The 22,120-nt window shown below is 49.1% G+C and overlaps 1 protein-coding gene and 1 long non-coding RNA gene across 2 annotated transcripts; one reads left to right on the top strand and one right to left on the bottom strand.

Moving 5' to 3' along the window:
• The first annotated feature begins 1,472 nt into the window (after positions 1-1,472).
• FBXO32 (F-box protein 32) lies at positions 1,473-21,813 on the top strand. The gene is made up of 9 exons (XM_084507736.1): positions 1,473-1,740; positions 4,915-5,027; positions 6,740-6,789; positions 7,493-7,585; positions 14,404-14,497; positions 15,367-15,551; positions 18,773-18,955; positions 20,121-20,264; positions 20,954-21,813. Exons 1-9 carry the CDS (start codon positions 1,625-1,627, stop codon positions 21,041-21,043), a joined length of 1,068 nt encoding a protein of 355 aa, XP_084363862.1. The 5' UTR covers positions 1,473-1,624; the 3' UTR covers positions 21,044-21,813.
• Positions 12,240-14,371, bottom strand: LOC311430841. The gene is made up of 2 exons (XR_014689057.1): positions 14,285-14,371; positions 12,240-13,805 (listed from the first exon to the last, which is right to left on the bottom strand). It is a non-coding gene; the product is annotated as an uncharacterized lncRNA (long non-coding RNA).
• Positions 21,814-22,120: the final 307 nt, after the last annotated feature.

The following is a 22,120-nucleotide window of genomic DNA, read 5'->3' as shown; positions in this document are numbered from 1 at the left end:
AAAAATAGCTGGCCCATAAGGAAAGGGTTTTGCTGCCCCAGAGAGCTCACTCTGGTGCCCTTGCACTTGACTTTTAGTTTCTGCCTGTGCTCAGGCTCGCCGCAGCTCTCGACCACTTTCTGCCCTGCCATGCAGGTGTGAGCAGCATGCAGGAGCTGCAGGCATCCAGCACCACTCCTGACCTGCACAGCCTCCCCAGGGCTTCAATGCTGTTAACTGCATCGTCATCGAGGGTGAACGCACAGCACCGGTGCTAGCAAGCACCAGATGCCCGTGGTAGTGAGCAGCACAGCCAGGGAGCGTGGGTGGTGCAGGCTGGATTAGGGCAGCTGATCCTCCCCAGCCCACGCGCCTGTTGCTCACTCCTTCCCTCGGCCTGAGGAGCAGAGCAGTGGCTCTGTCCCCTCTGCCACAAATTCCCTGTGTGAAGACGGGTTCAGCACAGCACCGGGCAGCTCCATTGCAATATCTGCACAAAGTGCCCTGCCTCTGCCAAACGAGCTGTGGTGCCTGTCAGTGCACCACAGCCTGGGCTGGACTGCAAGGTGGCAATCGTTAATGTTCCGCAACGCCTCCGCTAACAAGTACCCAATGAGTTATGTTTACAGATGTCCATACATATTGTCATGTATAATCTTGGGTTTTAAATATTTGTGCTATGAATATTCACCTCTATAGTATTATATGAATAGCTGTATGTGTATATATATAAACATAGTGCTTTGCAAGCATGCATATATAAAACATACATACATAAAATATAATGTGGTGATACAAAATGCAAACGTAAGAAACATACAGTTAGAAAACATTCTGTATATAATTCTCTCTGTGAGGCCGCCCCTCGAGTGCTGTGCTCAGCTCTGGGCCCCTCAGTCCCAGAAGGACATCGAGGCCCTGGAGCGTGCCCAGAGCAGGGCTACGAAGCTGGGGAAGGGCCTGGGGCACAAGTCCTGTGAGGAGCGGCTGAGGGAGCTGGGGGTGGTTGGTGTGGGGAAGAGGAGGCTCAGGGGAGGCCTCATTGCTCTCTGCAACTGCCTGAAAAGAAGCTGTGGGGAGCTGGGGGTCGGCCTCTGCTCACAGATAGGACCAGAGGGAATGGCCTCAAGTTGTGCCAGGAGAGGTTCAGGCTGGAAATGAGGAGACATTTCTGCTCAGAAAGAGCAGTCAGGCACTGGGACGGGTTGCCCAGGGAGGTGGTGGAGTCCCCGTCCCTGGGGGTGTTCAGGGAGAGGTTGGACGTGGTGCTTGGGGACACGGCTCGGTGGTGACATTGGCAGGGGGTGGTTGGAGCAGGTGAGCTCCCCCACAGCCCTATCACTGCACACGGCACGAAGGGGGCGTGGCTGTGAGCCGAGTGGGCGTGTCCCGCTGGCTCCAGTGGGCGTGTCCCTGCCGGGCTCCGGCCCCGCCCCCCGGGAGGGGCGTTGCCCATAAACACGGCCACGTGCGGCGGCGGCGGGGCCGGGCCAGCGCCGCGCTTCCGGCAACACGGGCGCGCGCCGCCCATAAAGCAGCGCCCGGCAACGCCGCGCCCGCAGCCGGCACCCGGCGGCACCGAGACCCCGCGGCACCGCTCCCGATCCCAGCCCCGATCCCGGTCCCAATCCCGGTCCCAGCCGCCATGCCGTTCCTGGGGCAGGACTGGCGCTCCCCCGGGCAGAGCTGGGTGAAGACGGCCGACGGCTGGACGCGCTTCCTCGACGAGAAGAGCGGCGGCTTCGTCGGCGACATCAGCAGGTACCGGACCCGGCCCCGGTGGTGGCCCCGTTTTGGGTCCCGGTCCCTTTTTGGGTCCCGGTCCCGGTCTCAGCTACCGCCAGAGGGCGCTGGGTGCGGGGAGCCGCAGTTATGGTCCCCGGGGGGACACCCCAAAATGGATGGGGGCGCTGGTTTGGGGGTCACCAGGGTCTGGGGGGTTATAGGGGATGGGTATGGGGTGGGGAGCCATGGGGTGGACCCGTCGCCCTTCGGGTAAAAGCCCCCCTCGGTTGTCTGAGGGGCTTGTATAGGGCACTGCAGACTTAAGGGATGTTGATTTTTGGGGTGTTTGGGGCTGGGTTTTATCCTGGAGCCGCTCAGGGAGGTGCTGAGCCCTGTTTGGGATTCTCAGCGCTTCCCCTTCTCCTAAAACCCCGCCGGAGCCGCGCAGGCTCCCGGCTTCGTCACATGCTGGGAGTCAGCCCTGAGTCACCAGGCAGCGTTCTGCAGCACGGGGAATAAACACAGCCCCAAACCACAGCCCAGCTCCCCTGCTGCTGGGGACAGGGGGGCAAAGCAGCCCCGGGTCCCTTGGGGCTGTACCTCATGGGCTGGGGCAGGGGCTGTGCTGCCACCTGAGGCTTGTCTCCTGCAGAAATAGAGCTGCAGAGCCCCCTGTAACCCCACTCAGGGGCATGCTGTAATTTGGAAATAGGCTGGGCAACGGCAGCCTTTTATTCCTCAGCCTCCTTCTAGGAACTGTCACGTTTGCTGTCCCCTTGGTTGTGGGATTTTGCCTGTAAGGAGTGCCACTGAAAATCTCCTTGTTACGTACTACCTTCACGGGGGAGCTCTGGAGGTAACCTGCCCTCCCTCTTTCCTTCTCCAGCAGCAAGCCCTGCCTTAGGCTTTCCGCTTCCCAAGCTGGAGAAGTATCATGTGTCTGAAGCCATAAATCTTCCCCCCAGATTATGGAAAGCTTGCCTTATGTGCGGCTTGATTAATCTGACTGCAGAGGGACTAAACCCCCAGGATGGTCTAAGCGCTGTGAAACTGCGTGGTTGAGGGCAGGAAGCAGCGGTACGGGTGCGATGGGTCCTGGCCAGATGGCCCCTGTCAAAACCACCCTTTTCCTGCAGAGCTGTGCCTTGTTTTCAGCTCTGCCCAGCGAGGTCTGGCTGCGAGGGGACAGGAATGTACGTGACAGCAGCTCGGAGCAAACGGGGGATTTGCTGTGAGCCACGGGTGAGATCCTGTTGTGCAAGGAGGCTTACGCGGTGGCTCTTTATCTTCCCCTCCTTTGTGCAAGCTCTAAATCAAGCTCAGAATGCGAAACAGCTATTTTGTAAATAGGTAGAAAAATGTCTGGCTGGCAGGAGTCAGCGCGTTGGGAACACTGAGGTTTGGCCTGGGTTTAGGCATCTTCCTCGGTCAAAAGTGAGGAGAGTCCTGGACCGAGATCCGTGCGGTGTGAGGTCCCGGTGCCTGACCCTTCAACCTGTCCAGGCTCCTTGGAGAGCAATACGGAGATCTGTCAATACACAGACAGGGGAATAATCTGCCTCCCATGCTGGAATCCGTCCACCGCTGCTGTTATGAAGGCTTCGGGTTACGGAGTCATTCAGTAGGAAGTCAACAGCCCGGGGTGTGCTGCTGACATGTCAGATTTGAAGCAGATCTCTCGTGCTCTTGAGCTTGGATTCTGGGCACGTTCGCCTGGCCCACTCCCGATTTTTGTGTGGCTTTGATAAAGCAGGAGCTTGGACTGCTCACAAATGGTTTTGACTGCCGTGTGCTGTTTGGTTTTGGTCCCCCAGCATGAAGCAGCGCAGGCAGGGGAAGCGAGCAGCCGAGATGTTTTGCTCTCAGATTTGGTTTCTGACCCTGGGGACTGCCCAGCTGAGCTGGTGGAAGTGTCCAGTTCCCCGTGCTGTGAGCGTTGTCCACCTGCATTTGTTTCCCTGCCCGTAGTGGTGCTGTGACCAGGCTGACAGCCACCAACCTCCCTCCCCTGGCTGCAGGCTTGGGCTGGCGATCCGCTTGAGCAGCAGGGAGAAGTGAGGAGCCTTCTCCTGCAGGTTTTGTGTGCTGATCAGCTGTCAGGTGTGAGCACGGCTGTGAGGTGCTCATGTTTACGCTCTTTAGCCTCAAAAGAAACAAGAGGGCTGCGGAGGAAGCAGCCTGGCTGCGTGGGGTCCTTGTGGCTGCAGCACAGGAAGCTCAGTGCCGCGAGCAGCAGCGGGGTGCAGCAGCAGCCAGAGCTCCGGGGGTGTCCCGGGTTAGTGCTGCCATGGGTGAGGTGCCTGAGACCCTTCTTTTTTAGGGTTTGGGTCTGTTGGCAGCTGTCTCCCATCCTTTGCAAGCTGCTCGAGCTCTTTTTCATCTCCCAGATGCATCGCTTGCCTTTTGCAGCACCTGTGGGGCATCCCTGCTCACCCAGCGTGTGGGGGCTCTGGTGGGGGACCAGAGCTGCAGCCAAGAGCTCCAGGACAGTGCTGCCTTCCCCGGGCTCTGCACTGCAGCTGCCCAAGGACTTCTCAGTTTCACGTTGCTGCTCGCATCCTGCTGATCTGCAGGCCCGCAGAACGCGGCGATCTCGAGGCGCTCGTTTAGCCTTTCATTGCCCTCCAAGAAAATGAGTGGTTACAGCTCCCCCCGCTAATGATAAAGCAAAGCTCCAGCAAATACAGAAGATGAAGCCTTAGATGAGAGATCCTAGCTGTTAATTTGTACAGTCACTGCTCTGTGGGGCTCGGAAAACCACTGAACCTCAGCTGAGCTTTTCCTGTCTGCTTGAAAGCAGAATGTTTTGGAGGGACTCTGTTAATACTTTGTGTGCATCTGTGTCGTCAGATGCCTAAATATGTCCTGGCATAGAAATCTGTCTCAGGGATCTACCACCTACAGTAGGAGGAAGTGGTGTTACTTAAGCACAGAAACAGGGAGTTAAAGGGAGGAAAAAAAAATGCTCTGCCTGCTCCTGTCTGTTACGTGTTTTTTTTTCTCCAGCACAGAGATGGGGCACTGGAGGCTCATTGAAAAATAACATTATTGGATGCAAAACCTGTGTGCAGCCTCTAGAATGGTCTGCAGCGAGGTAGCTTCAGGATTTGTGATGAAAATCTGTGTATTTTCTCTCCTTGCAGGAGATATAGGAGATATATTCAGCAGACTGCAGAAATAACTAGAATCCTTGCTTTGTATCATTCACAGCTTTTGTAAAAAGGAAGATCACAACAAGGAGAATCTCTTCAACAGCCTCAACTATGATGTTGCTGCCAAGAAGAGGAAAAAGGACCTGCTGAATAACAAAGCCAAGATTCAGTGTAAGATGTCTGCTTGGGCATTTTTTTTTCAACTAAGTTGTTGCAGGGGGAGAATGGAAAATGCTTCAGATCTATGGGTTTTTTGGATGGTGCTTGAGAAGTCTTCCAAACTATCTCAAAGGGCTTTGCGCCCATGTTTGACTTAAGTAGGGAACTTGGATACAGCTTAATGTGAAGATTTATGCCCCTGTTAGTAATCCCTGCTCTGAGGAGTTGTACTTGTTGTGTTCAACTTTTTTGTCATTTGTATTTGTCAGGAGGAGGGTAATTTTTTCCTATGGTACATTCAAATGAACCAGTTCCAGTTTTTTTTTTCCCCCTGTAGACTTCCTCGTGCACAACAGGCTAAATTTATTTTCCCTTCCATATGCATGCGGAGCACTAATCAACGTTACTGGAGGCTACAAGCCTGAACGTGAGCTTTGATTGTATCTCTGCGTGCAGAGCGCGTGAAAAATGAACCGAGACTTCTTCAGCTTGCTCAAAACAATGGGAGCTTTGAGATCTTTCTGTGCACAGCGAGCGGCCGGGGTCTCAGATGGCACCCTGGGGGATAACGTGGGGATCCTGCGGGGACTGTGAGTCCTGGTCCGATTGCGAGATAGGTACTGGAGCTGGTGAAGGCTCCAAATGTAAACATGCACAGAGGAAATGAGTTACCGTTCCCACACTAGTATTAGCTCACTGTGGATCCCCCAGGATTTTGGAAGCAGATGCCAAAAGCTGGCCCCTCTGTGCATTCGGCTCTGTGTGAACAAACAAATGTTACCATGACAGTTTTTGGCTGGATTTTGCTCTGACCTCCTTGTTTGAAAGGGCTTGATGCAGGATCTGCATGCCTGCAGCTGAGGCTGGGTTTGTCCTTGGGCTCTCAGTACCAGGCAGACATACATCACTGTGTCCTTAGGTGGAAAAGGGTTCCAGGAGCACAGCGTGTCCTTCACAGTCAGGAGTCTTGTAGGATGGGGTTCTCTTATTCATATTACCTGTTGAATTGCCAGTGTGTGGTGAAAGCAGGGTCAAGAGCCCATGTGAAAGTGGGGAGGGAAAAGGGCTGAGCCGTGCAACTGCTGTTACTGCTGCAAACTGAGTGAGCAGCATGTGGTGGGTACAGGGAGGCTATTTTGGGGGACAGATGGGACAACTCCTATTTCTGAGGGAAGGGAGGGGCAATTAGAAATAGGAAAATTTGGGTCCCAAATAGGTTTTTCTTTTTTAGCAAGTTAGCTGCAAGCATAAGCATGCTCCTCGGAGCCTGACCTCACTGCTAAAAGCTCTCTCCCACATGCCTGATGTCTCATGACATTTTTGCTCAACTTCAATTTTGACATTCGATCCCAAGCCTGTATCCAAGGTAATGAATAGTTAATAAAATCAATAACAACAGAACCTGGCTGTCAGCCACGCTTTCTGTTTGGTACCAAAGAAGAGGAGGTGCTATGGTATATCTGTAGCTGGCAGATTAAACATTTACAGTCTTGAGCTCTGTCGCTGAAACATAAACCCTTTTTAAGGCTCAGGGCTGTCGTCTCAAATGAAGGAGTATGGAAACAAAGCAGCTCAGCAAGTTGCTAGTTTTGGTTTCAAGTTCAGCAGTGTAAACAATAAAAAAACTCCCTTTGTGATAAAAGGGCAGCGAGCATAGTGAGCAGAACAGAGATCCGGCCCTCTGCAGAGTAAAATTAACTGAGCAAAATGTGTTTTTTAAACAGATTTCCACCAAGAGAAGTGGATCTATGTTCATAAGGGGAGCACAAAAGAGGTGAGTAGGTTGTCTGTTCCCTTTTGTACTGTTTTTCCATTTTCCACCCGGTGGAAGATAGCGAGCTGATACAAATCAGCAGAAGCTCTTAAGAGATAAGTGGAAGATCTGGCTTGTGGTTGGAATTGCAGTAATGATTTTAAGCCCTAATCAGGGAGCCAGGACTTGCTGCGCAAGGCTCTATACATGTGTTTAAAATATGACTTGTTTGCTTCCCTCGGTTTAAAAAAAAAAAAAAAAGCCATTTGCGGACCAAGCCATAATACTGTTCTTGGCCTTCACCCAGCACAGTCCTAACATGGAAAATCATTGGAATTCATCACAACGGCTCGCTTGGGCTCGTGGAGGGAAGCGGCTGCATGAAACCACCCTCTGTGAACTTGGGCTGTATGTTGAGCCCCAGGAATGTCAGGCTCCTTCTCCCTCGTAAATTCTGGAGGGATGGATCCGAGCTATCTAAGGGTCATGAATAGAGCTCGTGTCACTTTTGGGAAAATACCATAACCCACATTGAACCGTGCCCACTCTTGACGTCAGTGAGCGCAGCTCCATGGGAGATGGGACTGCCTCCTCGGGCTGTGAGCGAGTCCCATGCTTTGTACCCATGAGCTTGCTAAATTGAGTTCCTCTGGGTCACGTCTTCCTGATGCTGTCTGGATTCTTGTCTGCCAAAATATGACCCAGACTGTTTTTTTTTTCTTAGCGCCATGGTTACTGCACCTTGGGAGAAGCCTTCAACAGGCTTGACTTCTCCAGTGCTATCCTGGACTCCAGGAGATTCAACTATGTCGTGAGGGTGAGTGAAAGGCCCGGGCTTATCTCGCTGTGGTGGTGGGGAGGGTTCTGAACTGAGCATCCATCGGGTGATGGGAAGCACCAGCAAAGAAGAGGTGCACATGGGGATGTTGGGCCTTGCTATGCCAAGTTCTTGATGGAAAATGTGTGGATAGACCCCAAAGCCTATGCTCAGATCTGTTGAGGTGGGGAGAGAGGGATGTGGTGGTGATGTAAAAGATGGGTAGGCTGTCCTTATTCCAGCAATCCTAATATTTTTTAAGTAAGTTATAGTGAACAGCTGATAGTTTCAGGTAATACATAATTTCAGTTATGCATAAAATTCATGTTGGAGAAGAAAAGTTGTTTCTAATTACTGTATTTTAAGTCCTGCTTCCAAATGCAGTTCCTGTAGTCCCAGGAGGAGCATGGGCTCTGCAGAGGCCACAGAGCTGTGGGGACCTCTTTTTGCACAGGAGGCTGAGATACCTGTCAGCATGAGTGCTGAGGGGGGTGGTGTCCTGTGAAGTGATAAAGGAGAGACCTCATGTTTTGGGAATGAGAAAACGGGCTGAACCTCATAGAAGTTGGAATGAAGGACTTGAGGATCGTGGTGGTTCTTAATCTTTAGCAGCAGCAGTTTCAGTGGGTGAGGCATTCTGTTAGCCCTGATGCTTTCAGTCAGTGGGACTTGTCAGCCCCAGGTTTCTGCTGAGGTTCCTCATAATCTGACTTATCATAACAGATCAGGGCTTCTCATTTCCCTTTGGATTACCAAGAAATGGTGGTGTTCTGGGGTATCCCCTATCCTAAGGGCTGCAGGTGGTTGTGTGTTTATGTACATGTGATCTGCAAATTGATCTCACATTTCAGAATGCTTATCAAGTCTTGGAATTTAATAAGCTTAAAAAAACCCTGTTATTAGCTTGGGGCTGTTTATAAACAGCTCCTTTTCACATTTTGTCAGCTGTTAATCACTGGTGAGGCACCAGCTGTTTAGGTTTTAGGTTCTGAAGCAAGCAGCAGTGGTGTTGCTTTCCCTTTTAGTCAAGTGTCCTGGGAAGTCAGAAAGAAATGATCTGAGCAAGTTCACTTCAGTTCACCTGTTGGTTAGGTGACCAGGAGCCTGTGAAAACCCTGTCACCCTGGGAAGGGCACAGACACTGCGGGGGTGATTACCCACCCACAGTGCAGGAAGGAAAATGGTAATTGCTTGGGTGAAGTGCCACAGTGGTGGTGAGGAGTGGGGATGATGCCAGAGGAAAAGCAGGATACAGGTCCATTGAAATTCAGGCTTCCCCAGCTCTGTGAGTCCTGGGACAGCTTGTTTTCCTGCTTGCACAGAGAAGGTGGTTGCCAGGACAGATACTGTTTTCTGATAGTGGATGTCTACACCACTACGTCATCCTTAGGGCAGTTAGTTTGTGCCAAGGCAATAACCCTTTAAAGATAAAGAAGAAAAAATAAAACATGTATTTGGTGCTCCAAGGATTACCTTGGTGGATTTTTTTTTTACCTTATGACCATGAAAAACTCTGGAGACTTGTGCTAAGTCCAGCCTTAGGTCAGGCTCTTCCATGTGATGGGCTCCTGCTGCTCTCACAATGTGACAGTTATCTCACAGGGCCGCAGTGACTGGGCAGGAGGCCCATGAAATTTCTTAAAGAGCAAACTCAGATTTCAGTGTAGTTGCTGTGGCCTGGTGGGATGCTCAGGCTGACTTCTTTCTTCATTTTTCCTATGAGGACTTCATAAAAGCATACCCAACCTGCCATGTGTCCCAAATAGTATTCTGTATGGAAGTCAATATTTATCCTTGTTTCTACAAATTGAGCTTTTAAGGCTAAGTAGTTCTAAGGATACAGCATTACAGAGAAGTATGAAGCTTTCTAATTGAGGCTGACATGTGGTTTGGTGGATTTAGAAAAAAAAAAAAAGATATTAAACCTGGTACCATGGATCAAATATAAAACTGACTACTTAAATGAAGGGGTTGTATCGGCCAAGTCTCTGGTGAATAGTAGCTCAAAAAATGCCTGATGTGCCAGATTCACTCATGAAAAGCTCTGCCTAGATGTGGATCTTGTTTATGGGTCTTTGCAAACTGCAGGCCTCCTAGAGCACGCAGATGAGCAATCTGTCACATGGAAAATGCCTTGAATATTGGCAGGCAGATTTTTTTTCCCTTCCCTCCCTCTCCTTGTTCTCTCTGGTTCCACCCGTTGCCCAGAGGATCTGATTAATGTCATAGTATTTACTTCATCAAGCAAATGCTTTCCAAGGAGGTAAGCTGAGTTGGAATGAGGATGAGGATGCCCACAGGGAAAGAAGGGAGAGAAACGGCTACAGACCTGGAACTCTGCTGGCTATACCCAAACTTTATCAGTAGAGAAAAAAGATAACATCACTGCTGTTAACACAGGCTTTCAGGCTGACCATCAGCTTCCTCTGGCCTTTCTCAAAGCATTCCCTTATGAATGTCTCTGAACATCAGTGCTGTAGTGTTTTCAGTACTGATTTTGTTTTACAGAAGTCTAAAGTATTCCCAGATTAAGTTCTTAGCTCCTAACAGTGCACTGATCTGTTACAGGTTCTTCCAGGTGAGGTAGATTTGTGAGTGCTGGAAAGCTTGTCAGACTTTTTTTCATGATCAGGTACCATCAACTGCAGCTGGTGAGCTCATGTAACTGAAGGAGGAGAAATCTTCCAAAATCAATCTTGTCTCAACAGTGCTGATACAGTGCTGGAAGTGCAAGCACAGGTATTAGTGCTGTGACCTGGTCCTTGCTTGACTGTTTGAACTATAGCATCTACATACACATTACAAGAAAATATTCCTCTTTTAGAGCTCATAAGGAAGGTGCTTGATTGATCCAGAAGATCCAAACTTTTTCATATTGAAGCAGCCCTGATTTCTCTGCTCTTGCAGAATTAACAGACTGGAAGTGTTCCTGTGAGCGTACACAATATAAGCAGAGATGAGTGCCTGCAGCCCAGAAGTTGTTGGTTCTCCTCTGGGAACACTCTGTTCAGATGACAGTGAGGCTTTGCAGGCTGTTTCCTTCAGAAAGATTTGTCATATGATGGTTGTGTAGTAATGTCTCAAGGGAAGGTGCTGTTTCTGATCATAAAAGCTTAGGTCAGGTTAAGCTGCATGGGCACAGCTCTTGGAATAACATGATCTAGACAGCATGCAGCCTGCTAAAGTAGTCTCTTAAATTTGTTTCTTCTTAAGTTTTTATAGCCCTTAGCTCCAGGAGTCCTGGATTTATGCTGTGCTGAAAGAATATCAGCTCAATGCTGCCTCATGGAGATCTGTCAGCACCTGCACTGTAAATCATCATAACTTGCCCTGCTGTTGTTCTACCTCCCAGCTTACAGCCAATGTGACATTTTCAGCCACAAAAAGTGAAGGGCTGTGAGAACGGGGGGTGACAGGAGGAAACTTTCATTGCAGTAAGCTTCTCCGAGCAGCTCAGGTGTGAGGAGCCCCAGCCCTGAGGAGCTGGGGGATCCCACAGGATCCAGTCCTCCTTACCTATGGCAGGTGTTTGGGGGTATTCTAGTGGGGTTTTACACTCCCTCAGCTTGAGGCTTGTGATTTTTAACCACTGCTGGGTTTGAGGCCAAGTTATGCCCTCCTCAGTGCAGTGCAGGCCTGCAGAGGCCTTTCAGTCTGGGCGCTGTAAGCCATTTAGGGCCTGTGGGCCATATGGGGCTGGATTGCCTACACAGGAGTATGGCAGAAGTTACCAGCTGGCTGTGGGGTGCCTGCAAGTGATGTGCACAACAATAAGTACAGAACAACGCAATTTCGGGGCCCTTTTTCCCTGCTGTGTGTCACTTGTTTCCTTTTTTTCTCTCCATGTGGGGAGGAAGGCCTGTTGTGCTCCCCGAGCTAGTGGGGTTTGAGCAGGAGCCCCATCCCCTTGGTGTGGGGAGGTGAGCAGGATCTTGCCCTGCTGTGGAAGCTGCTGTCTCCTGCCAGCTCTGCAGACGCTCTGGAATAACCTGCTGCATCTCTTGTCTTTCCTCCTTGGCTGGTGCAGACCCCCTGAGAGCAAACCAAATAGTGGCAAGGTGACAGGAAGGGTTTTCTGGGGGTAGCTACCAGGTCACTTTTTTCAACTTCTGAGGATCTGAAAGAAGGAATTGGGATCTAATGCCCTCTTTCCAGGAGGGGTTACAGACTCCCAGCTCCAATTAAAATCAGCTGGAATGCAATTACTTAGTGTTTCTGAAAAGCAGGCCTTTTAAAATTGCTCTTAACCTTTCCCTTTGTGCTCTCCCCACCATCTGTCCCTCTCAGCTGAGCGTGGGCTGGACTTAATGCAACAGCATCATAACATGCTTGCAGCTCTCCGCTGTTTTTTACCCTACTCAGCATTAATCTGAACCCATCAGTCTGCTTTTAGTCTGTATTATGCAAGTGACAACATTGATTTGTATCACACCGTAGACCCAAATTTGGCAGTCCATTAAATGAGGCTGTACTCCGGGGCCGTGCCAGTGCTAAAAGACCCTCAATTCACTGCAGTGTGTGGGGTATGGATGGGTCAGAGCCTGGCTGAACCATATCCCTTACATGTTTTGCATGCATTATATGAGGACAGAGGAATAAAAATGCCTTTGGGTTGCTGGGGAGTGGAGTAGTCCTAGAAGTACTCACAACATAGTTTTCATATGGAATTTCATCCTGTGTTTATTGCTGCAGGGGAAGGGAGGTGACACGTGACATCAGAGCTGGTTCACTGCACATAAATTGAACCTTGATAAACACGGGCAAGGCAAATCTGAGTCTGTTTGTCTAGTTTGAAATTTGTACCAATTTAGTGTTCTTCAAGGAACTGAGATTTTTATCTTCAGTCCTCGTGAAGAATGGCTCTGGCTTTTCCAGCTCTTACAGTGCTGCATTACATGATACTTATCACTGGGCATATTTCAGTGTTTTCAGCCATGGGCACAACATCGCTAACACCCAGCCTGGAGGAAGCTGTCCCTGTGCCAGCTCCTGAGCGGCGCAATCTGGAGGCAGCAGTTGTTTGTGCACAAGAGCTGATCTGCGTGCGTGTGTGCCTAATGTACAGATGGAGTCTGGCAAGTTGGTCATTATAATCAAAGGTCTGGAGGCTAAATAGGTTAATGTAAGCAGAGTATCGCAGGTTACTTTGGGATGCTGTTTCTTCTACTTCCTCCAGCATCTTCAGAAATTAGGAAAAGATTTAAGACTTCCCAAGCACCCTGCAGACTGCCTTGTTTTTAAGAGTACCTGGGGTCTTTGTTTTGCTGAGAGGCATCAGTGGGCCATCTTGCTCTGTGCACCAAACACTATCCAGCTCTCCTGTATCTTGTTTCTACAAAATGAGGCAAGAAAACAGGCAGCCTGCCTTTCACAGAAGTTGGTGCAATGCTTTTTCCTCACTTTTTCAGTCACGCGAGGTGTAAGATATTCATAGAATGTAAACTCAGTGCCGTCTGATGGTGTTGGCCTGGAAATTAAACTGAAGAAGGCAACTTCACTCTCAGCGACCTCAGGGCTGCTAACTGGCAGTCACATGCCTGAGACGAGCAGAATGGGCAAACGGCTGCACTAATTTCTCTCCCCGAGCTCTCTGCTTCATGGCAGGCTGCCGGTAACTTTATGGATGCATTCCTGTCATTCTTAAAACGGGGCGAACAGTTCAGCTCACGACTTATCGAGTCTTATCAAAAAACATCTTAGTTACTTGACACAAGTAGTTGCACCTTCTCTGTACTCCACGCGGTGCCAGCCATGGGATAGCGTAGCTCCAGACGATAAAGGATTAATAAGCTAGTCATGTGGTAACGTGTTGATTGATTTGTGGCATAAAAGGTTTTTCCTTTCCCTTCTAAATTAAAACAGAAGGCTATGTACATCCAAAACAAATGGAACGACATGTGGACAGCCTGTATTTATATAATGCTGGGGGAAGGGAGGAAGGCTTGGAAGATCACAAGCCACATGTTCTGCAGAACATGACCCGTAGGAAACTTCCACGACTCTTCTTGCACCAGCAGAGAGCCCAGGGAGGAGAGGGCATCTGTCCCAGGGGAAACGCTTCCTTCAGCAACTGCAGCCCAAATCCAGCAGTCAGTCAGGCAGTCGGGGACAGGAAGCAAATGGCAATCGAAAGTAAAAGTGAGATTTCCCTGGTTCGACGGGGAGTAAACAGGACAAACAGGGAAAGGTGGATGGCTTGGGACTGTTACAGCTGCAGGAACTGCACGGAGAGGAGAAATGTTGAGGGATTAGGGGGTTGTTAGAGCTGGGGGGGAAATTACTTGGTTTTAATACAGCCCTTAACCTTTCCATCGTGGTGACAGCGCTCTGACAAAGCCCATGCAACCAAGGCGTTTGACGTAAATTGCAGGGTCTGATTCTCATTACTGCCCCATCAATAACATCCCCATCCAAACCAGCGCTCGCTTGTGTTCCCTCATGACACTGCTTGTTTATGCCCCAGTGAGGGACGGTGACGTCTCCGCTCATTGTTCCTCGAGGTGAATAGATGCTGTCAGCCTGAGCGCTGCTCTGTGGTTTCCCTGCATCTCTGAGCCATGAAACCAAATTTTTCTCCCCAGTATCATTAGAAGGCTTTTTTTTTTCCCACCCCTTTCTATGTGGATTTAATTATTTCTTCTCTGCTTTTTTTCTTTTTTTTTTCCCCCCCGTGCATTAGTTTGCTGTCGCTCCATCTACCTTTTATTTTCATGCAGCAAACAAGTGCCCGGACTGTTTTGCTGTGTCATGTGACGGGAGTTAAGATTAGAAAGGTATCTCTGCTCTCTAAGGCTTGCCACTTCTATTTTTATCCACAGCTGCTGGAGCTGATAGCGAAGTCTCAGCTGACGTCACTGAGTGGCATTGCCCAGAAAAACTACATGAACATCTTGGAGAAAGTGGTGCAGAAAGGTAAGAAATGGAAACGCTGCGGGGGAGGAGGAGTTGGAATTAATGCGGTGTGCTCAGCATGAGCGGCATCCTGAGGGATACCCCGTGTAAGATGGGTGAAGAGGGGCCACCCCTGTTTATTTCTGTTGCTCAGTTCCACTTTTTGTCAGGGAAGGACTATGTAGAGTGGGGAGAGTGGGAGGAAATCTCTGTATTTTGGTAGGTATCTGGGAGGCAGTTCCTCCTTCTCCTACTTCCCTCGCTACCACTCCTTATGCATCCTTCTGAATCCTATTTCTGACTGCAGAAGAGGCTCCTTCCCCCCAGCCTGACACACTGGCAGCCTCTGCTGCTCTGTCTCCAGTTTGCAATATCAAGTGTTCCCTCTCCTCCAGGGGAAAGTAAAACTGGAGGGCTGTCTTCACCTCCCCGGGCTCCTGGTGGGGCTGGATCGCAGCTGAGAGGTGCTGTTTCCCTTCCTGGTGCTTCAGCTCTGACTGAAGCCTGGGAATGGAGAGCACCCTGTTGGGGTGTGCACGCATGATGAGGCTGGAGATGCTGAGCATTATCAGCTGGGGTGGTGGGGGAGAGGCACACACACAACCCCTCACGTGTAACAGAGGGGAAAGCTGGCTGGTTTCCCAGCGATGGAAATGGGAAGCGCTCTAGAAAGGATGGGTACCTCATCTGCTTAGCCTGGGAAGGTCTCCATCTGCTCTCTAACCTGCTGTGCTTGGCTCATGTTTAAGTGCTTTTCTGTCAAAAGAAAAGCGCAGGCTGGCTCTCTTGGCCTGTGAGATTCCAGCAGGTAACTTTTCCCTGAGAATCATGTAGATTCAGAAAAGGATTTGGGCAGCTTCCATTTTTAACCTTTCCTGTTCCCCCCAAAGTCCTTGAAGACCAGCAGAACATCAGGCTAATACGGGAATTGCTGCAGACCCTCTACACATCCCTCTGCACTTTGGTTCAACGGGTCGGCAAGTCTGTCCTGGTTGGAAACATCAACATGTGGGTGCACAGGATGGAGACGATTCTCCACTGGCAACAGCAACTGAACAACATTCAGATCACCAGGGTAAGCACGAATCCCAAAGGCTAAAAATAATGCGGCTCCTTCATGAAACCTTCTCATGTAGCAGCTTTCATCTGGGTGACTCTATCTCACTGTACTCCCGATGCAGGCAGAGTGCTGCAGAAGGACCTGAAGTTGCCAAAATAACTGGCTGCATTCCTTGAATCACTTCAGTCCCTTAATTCAAAATAAAGCACTAGTAGCCATTACATGTCCCCAGCCAGTTCAGTGCACACAGTGTGGGATCATGTTCACCATTACTGGTGGCGTGACTCCTTTCTGGTCTTGAGGCTCTGTGTGAACAGAGCTGGGCAGGAAGCATCTCCTCCTCCTGAGAGTCTTTAGAGATGAGGCCTCGGTATGAAAAGTCAACTCAATTTTTCGAAATCTGAGAAATTGCCCTCAAAACTTTGTTTATCAGATAGTTGAGGTTTTTAGATTTGTTTAATCTGTAAATTAAATGCAAATTTCCAAATAGCTGCATAACTTCATGCTTCCTGGCTGAAAACATCAGTGATTCTTCCAGTAGTCTGGAGCTGGCTGTTCCAGCCAGACAAGTCCTGCTTTCACAACATCTGGTCCTCCAGCAGCATCTGTGGAGCAGGGAGAGACGAGGAGTTGATAAATTCCTAACCTGGCTTTGCATGTGAATTGAATGCGAACTTGTTCCACTTCACTTTGAGTGGGTGCTCGCTCCCCAGAGATGTTAAAGCCTTCCTGCTTGCTGACCCCCCTGTCAATGTGTCTGTTGTAAGAGTCTTCTACAGTGAGCTGAGCTGTGAAATTCCCACGTGGCCATACCAAAGCATGGCCAGAGGGGATTTTAAAAGCGCCTTTTTCCTTGGTGGGTCAACCAGAGAGGTCCTGCTTTCATTGTTCTTCAGGACTGTGTTTGCTGGGAACATCAAGAAACAGTTTCCAATCCTTTGGTTGTAAAGAGCAATACAGGCAGAAGGATTTGGGAGAAGATAAACTCTGGGAGGTCCCAGGGAGTTTGAAGAACTGCAAAATCCACATTCCCTTAGGTGGTGGTGGTCTCTGCCCTGCTGTGGGATGTGCCCAGCTCTGGGGAGCTGCTCAGTGCCTGGGCCCTGCTGGGATCAGCTCTGCTGGGGCATCTGTTTCTCCACTACCCTGCAGGTTAGGACCTCCTGCTCAACTCAGTACTACAGTATGGGTTTGTTCCCCTCATCTTTATCGACTACAAAAACTCCCATAAGCTTTTCAAAGCTCTGCCTGCCCAGATAAAATCACATCAAAATGTGCTTGTGAAGGGAACTGCCTTTTATGCACACTTAGCGTAGGTTTGCAGTCACTTCTCTAAAATATAATAAAAGTACATGGAGAGCTTGCAAAAAAAAAAAATCACACCTCTGAAGGTGGCTTCAGGTCAAACTAGAACAAAACCTGAGGTGAGAGGAAGGCAGAACAAGCCCAGTTCTGTGCAGCCAGATGCTTACAGCGCTGAGCGCTTCTGGTATTTCTGGAGGGGGTAAAAAGCTTCACAACAGCCAAGACAGACCGTTTTTAAAAGAAAAATTGCAAAACACTGAGTATGTGCTAGAGTTGCATTAAAAAAAGGCACAAAAACAACTGTCCAGAAAGTGACAACATAATGATCTGCTCTGATCTAATCTGTGTTCTTTCTCCAAAGAAAGTAATGTTTGAAAAGTCCTGGAAAGGAGCACTGAGGGAAAAGAAGTAGCAGATAAGTCCTTGGCTCTGACTCAGAAAACCTGTATGGAGTTGTTTTAGTCACACTGGCTTCCTCAGAAATAAGACATTAGCGTGTGCTTGCTTGATTTTGCCTTTTTTTTCCCCCCCTTGCTGAACCAAGAGCCTCTGAGCACAGTCCTGCCTGCTCTGCCCTGGTGGAGCTTGTGTGGGCTGTCTGCAGGAGAGGGCAAAAGCCAGCGTGGTGGGGAGATCACCGGGAGGGGATCCAAGGCTGCGGTGCGCTCCTCCTGCCCCTAAAAGCGACCTCAGCTTGCACTGGCGGGTGGGGACACGACTCATGGGCTTCAGGAATTGATGGAGTGCTGCTCTCTGCCTCCTCTTCCATTTCCAAGTACACGAGTGGATTGCACCAAGCAAACATCTGCGTTGTAGCCAGGCAGCATGCTCGCAGCTTAACCCTCAGCACGAAACGGGAACAGGGGAACAATTGTTTGAGGTTGGTGTTGGAGCAAATACCCTCTGGAGGTGGCCGAGATGGTTCAACTCTTCTGGAGGGGTTGGAGCAGACCTCAGCCTTGCTTTGGAGCAATCCAAAAATGATGCCTGGCTTCAGCAGAGGGGTTCTTGCAGGTACCAGCCAGGCTGCGTGGACCACCAGCAGCACAGGCTGGTCCCTGGGGAAGGTAGGAGCTGTTTGTGTGCAGTTGTTCTCCTCGTGCCCCTGCGGTTTCACATGGCTGGAGATGGGGCCGTATGATTGAAAGCAGCCTCACGCGGCGTTCCCCTGCTGCTGCTGGCCCACGTGCTTCTCGTTTGAAACGGTTAACAGCCCTGCCAATTGCCAGGCGGGCGATGTGACTCTGCAGCTTAAAAATAGCAGCATCCCTGCGCAGGGTAAACGATCAACTTGGCACATCTGTTGGACATTGTTTCTTCCTTGGGGCCCAATCCGCAAAGCTGCTGTTTGCCTTAATAAGGCTGGGGCTGATTTGGGAGCAGCTCGAGCCCAGGTTGTGGTCCTTGCTGATGCTTTGGATCGCCCCCAGGTGCAGGATCTGCAAATCCGTTGCAGTTGGTTTGTCCTGGAGCTGTGCAGACTCATAAAATAATCCTCTATAGACCAGGCAAAGGTGAACAGGAGCGGAGGTGGCTTTGGCTCTGCAGAGCGTGCTTTGATGTGGCTGAACAGCCTGCGAAGCTGCGGCTGGTGGGAAAGGGGCAGGTTCTTCAAGCGTTCGGAGGAAGGGGTAGCCCTGCCAGCACTGCCTCGGGAATCCCTGCAGGGAAAATCCTGGTTCATCAGCCGCCACTGTGGTTGCAGTGAGATCTTGTGATGATCTGAGCTGAAACAACATTGAAGATACCTCAAATTCTTTTTTTGTGGAGGAAGGTCAAATGTCTCTTTGTTCAGAAGAAGGAACTACTGCTTATTTTGAGTGTGAAATGCAATATTTAAAAAGCAGTAACTCACCTGCAAGTTAGAAGTACCGGTTTTCCAGCTTCCTCCCAGCTCAATTTTGCTTTTTTTTTTGTTTTTTTTTCCCCAGCCTGCCTTTAAAGGAACCACTTTGACAGACCTGCCACTCTGTTTACAATTAAACATCATGCAGCGGCTGAGCGATGGGAGAGACCTGGTTAGCCTCGGTCAAGTGGCTCCCGACCTGCAAGTGCTCAGTGAAGACCGGCTGCTGTGGAAGAAGCTCTGCCAGTACCACTTCACAGACAGACAGGTACGAGGAGAGGTGCAAATCGCTATCAGTTGCCTGTTGTAACCTGTTAGCAAGTGAATCTGTATGGGTAGGACACTCTTACTTGACTGTCTTCTGGATCTGTGGGCTGTGCTGCAAGCTGATAACGCCGGCTGGTATGAGAATGGCTGTAAAGATGATTTATGAGGAGGCTTCTGCATGCCCCAGCAATGATTCCTGAAATAGGAGTCTCAGGAATTAGTCACAGGGTGAACTTCTGCAGCCCTAATCCAGGTGGTAACAACTGCAAGTCATGGTTGCTCGCCCCACGTGTGCAGGGAAAACGTGCGGCCGAGCTCCAGCCTTAACTGCAGTGTCCTAAGGACTGACACCCTCGTGGAGAATCTCTGTGGATGTGGTTTGTGAGCAATGTGTTGTACTCTCCTGCCCTTTAGAGCGAGAAATCCCCTCTGAGCTGTTTTGTGAGTGACAGGACAGTATGTGGAAAGCAGCCCTGCTGCTACCCAAGTTGTACCTGTGTAAAGACCCTTGGCCTTTTGCAGGCTGGTAATCGCCTAGGGTCTTCTAAAATTAAAAACAAATGGAAAGAAACAAACACCTCTCTGTTTATGGATGATGTTTGTGTGGGGTGTCTGTATCAGATCTCTGCACTTCAGGAAACATGTGCCAGATTCCCCTGCTGACTTGCTTTGTTTGCTCGCTCTGGATCTGACTTTGGAAGTGACTCTGGGGAAGTCATTTCTGTTAAAGAGTACATTCAAATCCAATTTCTGCAGCTAATGAACCCAAAAAGAAAGATGGAGGTCTCACAAGCTAATGTGACAAAGAACTGACCTGAACTTTAGAAACTGTTAAATGCAGTTCCACTTCCCTGCCAGCCTGAAACAGTGGCTAATGTAGTATGAAATAGCTCCCGGAGTTGCAGGCTTTCATACAGTAGTCATCGTGAAATGAGGCTGGACCCTGCTAACGGTATCAGGTGAGGCTGTTGCTATCAGGAGGCCTGTTAGAGCAGAGCATTCAAAGCAGGAATTTTCCTGGTGTTATGCAGAAACTGTTACGTGATGGGCAGGGATGGTGCTTAACTTAAACTTAAAGCAAGGGAGAGAACAAGATGGGTGGAAAGAACAAACCATGATTATTTTTTTTTGTCCTAGTGCAGTTACCATCATATTAATTCTTTCAGATTCGTAAACGGCTAATCTTATCTGACAAGGGACAGCTGGATTGGAAAAAGATGTACTTCAAGCTTATAAGGTGTTACCCACGGAAGGAGCAGTACGGTGACACGCTGCAGCTGTGCAGGCACTGCCACATCCTCTCCTGGAAGGTAGGAGGTGGGGGGGGGGGCAAAATTGGTTGGGTACCCAGGGCTTCCTCTGATTGCAGCACCCTAAAGAAGCTGCAGTTCCTTTGCCTGGCATGATTGGGTGTTTTCCTACATCCCAATCCTCCCTCAACTCTTAAGACCCTTTCATTATGCTTCAGGGATTCCCATTTTGACTGCATTGAACAAGTTATTGCTGTCAAAGCCAGAAGGGAGTGAGATGGGCATACTGTCAGGCTACTCGCAGCAAATTGCATTAGCACTGCCAGCAGCCCCTGCCACCCATCATGTGGAGGTGAAGGTCTTGGCAGTGGGATTAGCTAGAATGAGAGCTGATGGCTGTAAAACAGCCCACAACACGATTCTGCTGGCCTCTGTGTTGCTATCCACGGCACATCTCTAGATTTAAGCTCCTGTAGCTGATGGTAGCCTCTGCCCTGTGGTGCCTCAGAGAATAGGATGAAAGAGTGAATTGGATTTTTTTCTGGTTTCATTTCCCCAGACTTCACAGTAACCCCTAAAATATGAAGCCCAGTTCTGAACTGTCTGCTTTGGCGAGAGTGGGAATATTTTGGGCTCCGCTCTGTTTGCAAGCAGGATGTCTGGCGGAGTGGCAGCACTCAGTTGGCACTTAGGTGCCCTGGCACCCTTTCTGCAGTCTCTCTAAATGGAGTTGTTTTCTCCTTTCCCAGGGTACCGATCACCCTTGCACAGCCAACAACCCGGAGACGTGCTCCACCTCTCTTTCCCCGCAAGACTTTATCAACTTGTTCAGGTTCTGAACTTGGCTCACCGCAGCTCACGCGATTCTTACAGGACACTTTATGCCACTGAGCTTGGACACTCCGTTTGTAAATAGTGTAAATATTCATGGTTGTGTGAAGCTCCTGAGTCAAGGAACAAGAGGATTTCGGAGATGAAAGGTGAAATTGCTCGCTGACGTGCAGCACTTAAGGAATACAGAATTCCATAGGACTGGTGTATAAATGCAGCATGTTGTACAGAGTCCCTTTTTTATGATCAGAGTACAAGATACAGGGCAAAACCTTCATTTTCATTTTTAGAAGTTAAAAATGAATTTGCCCCGCAACCATTTGAGAACTTTTCTGGTTTGTTTCTAATAATTGAGAGAAAGCAATATGAGGCTAGGACTGTTGAACTGTTTCTCCATCTGGTTTTATTTAGCATACATATTTATAAATATGATGTTTTTAAAAGTATTTATGAAAAATATCCCTGTGACAAGTTTAATAATACTTCTGTTTTTAAAAAGGAGACATTCTGAAATACTTAGCGTGGAACTCTAGCCTACTTACAAAAGAATCGCACCATACCACTTTCTACCTCTAACAGATTGAGTACCTTTCAAACAAAAATCCAGTGTACAATGTGAACTTTTGTATTTTGTACAATGATTTAAAGGGAAACGTTTGTGATAGTAAGCATCTTTTCTTGCATTAATGCTTACCTCTTTACATTAGTTTTCTTGCTCTACTCAGTGCTTGAATGCCTAGATGATAGGCACTGTATAAATACCTAAGACTTTACTCCATCCTCTTTTAATTTGTTGGTTTTATGAAAGACTTAAGTAAAAGGGAAGAGAAGTCATGAGGGTGAAGATTATCTAAAAGGGAGGAAGTTCTATTATAGGGAAACAAAGGACTGGGTTTAATCTTGCAACATAAATTCATATCAGCTCCGCTAGGTTAATTGCACTGGATGAATTCCCAAGTGAGGTTAGACTCTGGTTCAAGCCCGTGTCTTCCTGGTTTTCCAACATCCACACACCGCTCTGTATTCCCACTGCTGTCAAGTGAATTAAATCATCTTGGAGCTGGTAATTCATGGGGAGATTTGGG

Source organism: Aythya ferina (assembly GCF_964211825.1).
Source record: "Aythya ferina genome assembly, chromosome: 2".
NCBI lineage: Eukaryota > Metazoa > Chordata > Aves > Anseriformes > Anatidae > Aythya > Aythya ferina.
Note: the sequence above shows the minus strand (reverse complement) of the source record. Positions and strands in the feature narration are given on the sequence as shown.

What these genes read in the sequence shown, in the direction of transcription:
- FBXO32 (XM_084507736.1), top strand. Translation starts at nt 1,625, where the DNA reads ATGCCGTTCCTGGGGCAGGACTGGCGCTCCCCCGGGCAGAGCTGGGTG. An exon ending in TTCGTCGGCGACATCAGCAG is followed by an intron (nt 1,741 to 4,914) that starts GTACCGGACCCG and finishes TATCATTCACAG; the next exon opens with CTTTTGTAAAAAGGAAGATC. An exon ending in ACAACATTCAGATCACCAGG is followed by an intron (nt 15,552 to 18,772) that starts GTAAGCACGAAT and finishes TTTTTTCCCCAG; the next exon opens with CCTGCCTTTAAAGGAACCAC.